We start from the raw sequence: 5,529 nt of genomic DNA, 5'->3' as shown, positions 1-5,529 counted from the left end.
CATGGAAACTTCGAACTTCATGCACGTTTAATTGGGTTGACCATTCTTGGATCACCTTGATCTTGGCATCATCAACTGAAATCCCTTCTCTTGAAATGTTAAATCCAAAGAATAGGATTTGTGGCACCATGAAGTAACACTTTTCAGGGGCTGCAAATAAGCGTGCTTGCCTTAGCAAGCGTGACACATCTTGAAGGTGATGCAACTGCTCATTAGTAGGCTTACTAAAAATCAAAATATCATCAAAATAAACAACCACAAAACGTCCAAGATACGGCTTTAGAGCCTGTGTCATGAACCTCATGAAGGTGGAAGGTGTATTAGACAATCCAAATGGTATGACTAGCCACTCAAATAGTCCATCTTTGGTCTTGAATGCCGTCTTCCATTCATCTCCGGGCTTGATTCAGATTTGATGATATCCACTCTTTAAGTCTAACTTTGAGATGATGGTGGCAGCAGAAAGTTGGTCCAAGAGATCATCAAGATGAGGGATCGGAAAGCAGTATTTGATGGTGATTTTGTTGATGGCTCTACTATCAACACACATTCTCCAAGTGCCAATTTTCTTCGGCACCAAGAGGGCTGGAACGGTACATGGGCTGAGGCTCTCCCTTATGAAACCTTTGTTCAATAGTTTCATGATTTGCCGTTGTAGTTCTTCATGCTCCACTGGACTCATCCGATAGTGAGCTAGGTTGGGTAAAGATGCACCGGGTAGCAAGTCAATTTGGTGCTGAATGTCTCTCATGGGGGGAAGGCCAGAGGGAAGGTCTAATGAAAATATATCTTTAAATTCTTCCAAAAGAGGCTTGACTTGGTTTGGAATGATTGGTGCAACCACATCTTCCATAGCACTCTTTACATCTTTCATCACAAGAAAATTAGAGGATGGGGAGTTTTCAACCAAAGGAGTTTGAATTGGTTCTTTACTAGGTGCTAAAGTAATCTTCTTTCCTCCATAGTCAAAAGAGTAAGTGTTGCGATACCCGTCATGGATTGTTTTCTTATCAAATTGCCATGGATGGCCAAGGATGATATGACTACAATCCATAGGTATAACATCACACCATATCTTATCAAAGTAGATGGAAGCAATAGAAAGATTGACAAGACAACGTTTGGAAACGGTTACCTCCATACCTCGCTTTAACCAAGACATCTTGTAAGCGGTTGGATGTTCTTTGAACTCCAATTTCAGCTTGCTTACCGCCGTCTCAGAAATTACATTTTCACAACATCCGGAATCAATGATTAATCGACATACCTTTCCAGAAACGGTGCATGCCGAGTGGAAAATGTTGTTGCGCAACCAACGATTTCCAGCTTCTTGTTTTGGAGTTAGAAAAATTTTCCGCATTATAAGAAACTCACCGGTATCGGCATTAAGCACTTGCTCATCCTCCAAGTTACTCTCATCATCCTTTGGGTCAATATCAGTGTCTTCCTCACCCGGATCATCAGATTGATTTTCCACAAGTAATGCTTTACCCGCTTGTCGCTTCCGACAATTGCTAGCACGATGTCCTATCTCACCACATGAATAACAACGCATACCGGTTGTAGAGCTTTGACCGGTAGGAGGGGGTTGATTAGAACCCTTGGGTGGGGCAGAGGCTTTGTTGATGCTATTGGTGTGTGCACTTGTATTTCCGGCTTTGGTGGTGCCAACCGAACCTTGAACTGCTCGATTTGTGAAGGATGTGGATTGTTGCTTTCGAGAGCACGAACGCTCCACCTTGAGAGCTCTTTGGTGTGCATCTCCCAAATCCCAGATGTCAAGAACATCGATGGTGTCTTGGATATGAAGTTGAAGGCCTCCCAAATACTTGTTCATGAGCATCTCCTCCGGATCTTGAATATTGTTGCGAATTACCAACTCATTGAATTCATTGGTGTATTGTTCCACCGATCGCGTACCTTGCCTCAAATTTTGGTACCGTTGGTACAAATCCCTTTTATAACCTTTGGGAAGGAAGTACTTGCGGATCTTGTCCTCCATCTTTCTCCATCGAGTGATAGGATCCTTACCGGCGGAGTGGCGGGTTTGCTTCTCACGTCTCCACCAAGCTATGGCCTTGCCTCGGAATCGCATGGCAATGATGCCAACACGACGCTCTTCCGGGACATTTCTATGATAAAAAAACTTCATTCACAAGTGTTAACCAATCAATGATTTCATCAGGGGAATCAGTTCCTAGAAATTCTGGAATGTCTCTCTTGATTTCCTTTTCCCAATCCGGTTCTCGAACACCTTGTGTGTGGAGTTGAGGGCCTCTACCTCGTCGCAAAGATTGAACACTTTCTGAAGAAGAAGAATCACCATTGGTTCTTCCGGATCTGGAATGGGGTGGAGAATTGTTTGCTTCAGCACGAAGACGTTTAACTTCTCGAGTCAAATCATTGATTTCTTGTTGCATATGCTGCTGCAAGTTTTCAGCAAGTGTGTGTACTTCATCCAAGGGGATTGTTCGACCACCTCGACGTCGGGCTTGTCTTGGAGGCATTGTCCTCTCCTCCAAAGCTGTGACACCAAAATGATGCAAGTCTCTCCTAGGCTTCTTGGACTAAGGATCGGGAGAGTGACAGACACACACTCAAATGCTCAAGAATTCGGATTCAAGAAAAAAAAATATTTGCGTAAATTCGGTAAAATGAGCGTATCTCCCTCGATATAGGTCGGAATGACTTGATTCAAAAGCAAAAATTTCAAGGACTCAAAGATCTACAACTTTACTGACAAAAGTTTGCTCAGAAAAATACTGGAAAGGGCTTGAAATGGTGATGGAAGTGGACGAATGCGAATTGACAGGTTTCTGGAAATAGAGCGGGGCAAAATAGAGAAAGATAACTTCAATGGCTACTTTTCTAGGTTGCCAAGGAAGATAGGTAACATCAATTCTTCTAGATTGATGGTTGCAACTCTTCAAGGATACAAATAATAGGGGAAAGCTCCTATTCTTCCAGGAAGGAGTGAAACTCTTCTAGGTTTCAAGGAAGAACTCTTCAAGGTTCAAGGGAAAATGCACTAAGCAAATTTTCATTCAAATATTCAACTAACTCCACTACATATGTTTGATACTCTTTAAATAGAGAAATACACGAGAAAATTTGTTCAAACTAGTCCACTAACTAGTTTAGGGACTCACATACATCATTAATAGTTTAGGTACTCTAAACACATTAACTAGTCAAAGCTAGCAAACACAGTCTACCAAAATAGCCATAACTCTTCAACCACTGAGCCAAATTAGGATCATGAATATCTGTTGGAAAGATAATTCAAAGCCCTACAACTTCCTAGGTAAGCATTTTCTAATTTTCTCTGATTCGTCCATCTAGAGGTCCACAAGTGGACTCCAAAAAGTGGTCAGACTCATTAATGCGGGACTCCAGCTCGATCAGCGTGTCGATGGTGGTCTTTATGCTTAATGGATTCAAGTTGGACATGGGCCTTGTGTTGGGCTTGGATGCGGGCTGACCTTCTCACTTGCTTAGGATGGTTCATCTGGGCTTCAAACTTGTCAACCTCATGGGTGTGGGCTGCATCAGACGTTCCAAATAAGTAGTTTGAGTGTCGCTTGGTTCATTTAGAATGGTTTAGTAACTCTCTCTCTCTCTCTCTCTCTCTCTCTCTCTCTCTCTCACACACACACACACACACACACACACACACACATATATGGGGTTGATGTTTCTAGTCGGCCGACTAGAAAAGTTTTCTAGTCCGCACGCCAAAAATCAGTGTGGGCCCACATTTTTTATGTGATCCGAAGCATTCATTTAATAGGCCCTGACATGGATAGGGTGTGCCCAAAAAATCAGCTCCATAGGATCATCCCAACCCTACGATTTTGTGGAGGTTAAAATGGACGGGTATAAAACCTCACTAATCTGTCCAATTTTTAGCTCAACAAATCGAAGGGTTAAGATGATCCTATGGAACTGATTTTTTGGGCACACCCTATCTATGTCAGGGCCTATCAAATGAATGCTTTGGATCATCCAAACAATGTGGGCCGACTGTGTTTTGGGTCGGCGGACTAGAGAAGGTTCTCTAGTCGGCCGACTAGAGAAACTTTTCTCAAATATATATATATATATATATATATATATATATATATATATATATATATATGTATGTATATAGTTTTAGACCAAAACAAGCGTTGGAAAGGCATGTTGGTAAATCAACTAAGTTCCCAAACAACTAGCTGATATAGCCTAATGACTAGTTTTTCAGTCCACTCCAGTCAACTGCCCCCCCCCCCCCCCCCCCCCCGGGCAGTCGACTGGGGTAAGGCAATCGCTTGGCCCTGTTAGTTTGCACTTTTAAAGCTAAATGTATTTCTATCTTCTGGGAGTGTTGGCTAGGTCTTGTCCCATGTATATTATCACGTTAAGGGACACTAATTAACTTAAATTAGTGCCTCTAACAACCTCAAAACAAGAAGATGAGTTTTACATTCTAAAAAGACTTGAACTCAACTTGATCTTCTCTTAAACTTCAAGGTTTCAAGTCCATCTTGGCTCCTTGGATCTCCTAAGTATTTGGCACTCAAAATATGCTCTAAATTTTGTTTAGAGGGTTAAGGAATAAATATATAGGGTAGGGTGAAAACTAGTCGTTTGAGTGGCATTTTAGTAAAAATTGCCAAGTTCCAAGAACTAAGCAAATCTCGGCGCACACTTTCTATCTGTTCTCTCCATTCTTGTATGTACATTTGGTTCTATCTTTAACTAGTTGCAATCCCATCCGATGCTTGGGGCGAAGAAAAATTTATGATCTTACGGATTTGTACAAATCAATTTAGAAATGTTCCTATTTTTATGGGATTCTTTATTGGGAAATTTTATTGCGTTAAATATTTACTGGAAAACCTTACTACGTTAAATGCTTATTTTGCAATTTAGATGAAATCAATTTAGAAAAGTTCCTATGTTTTTTGGAACTCTTTATTGGAAAATGTTTTTGCGTTAAATGTTTATTGGAAAAAGGACAATTTATATGATGCCCGACCGTGAAAATCATAAGGGCTGGGTGTCAAAACCCTGCCCCTTGATTTTTTATCTAAGTGGGAAGTAAAAAAAGGTCGTTTAGGGTTTTAACACCCTACCCTTGTGATACTTTACTAAGGTTTCGTGTGATAGAGGAATACGTGTGAAAAGGCGTTTCATTTTCGTATTTTTTAGCGACTCTTAAAGAACTTTTGGAATTTCAAAAGTGTAAAACGGTGTGCAACATCCCCTTAAAGCGTTTTTAAATTTCGGAATGCAGTGGGGGTGCCACGTGGCGCCACCCCAGCTTACCACATTCAGCTTTATATATATAGATAGATAGATAGATTTGTGGATTGTTGTTTGGTTTGCCATTAAGTTTGATTTGCAAAAGTTTTTAAGACCCAATTTACCCCGCGCTTGGGTTGCCATACCCTCACTTTGTATTTTCATAATACTAATCTAGTTACCACAACAATAGTCAGTAAAACATGATTCGGCAAAAAAATAGGAAAGACAAAATTTCGAGTT

The 5,529-nt window shown here is 40.9% G+C and overlaps 1 protein-coding gene across 1 annotated transcript; it reads right to left on the bottom strand.

The window, feature by feature from the left end:
- Window positions 1–406: 406 nt before the first annotated feature.
- On the bottom strand, window positions 407–2,095 carry LOC143858950 (uncharacterized). Its single transcript, XM_077369649.1, has one exon. The coding sequence runs from the start codon at window positions 2,093–2,095 to the stop codon at window positions 407–409; it is 1,689 nt and encodes a 562-aa protein (XP_077225764.1).
- Between the last annotated feature and the right edge of the window lie 3,434 nt (window positions 2,096–5,529).

The sequence above is a fragment of the Tasmannia lanceolata genome, unplaced genomic scaffold (assembly GCF_043159265.1).
Source record: "Tasmannia lanceolata isolate RefF3 unplaced genomic scaffold, GAP_Taslan_0.1 ptg000029l, whole genome shotgun sequence".
Classification (NCBI taxonomy): Eukaryota; Viridiplantae; Streptophyta; class Magnoliopsida; order Canellales; family Winteraceae; genus Tasmannia; species Tasmannia lanceolata.
Note: the sequence above shows the minus strand (reverse complement) of the source record. Positions and strands in the feature narration are given on the sequence as shown.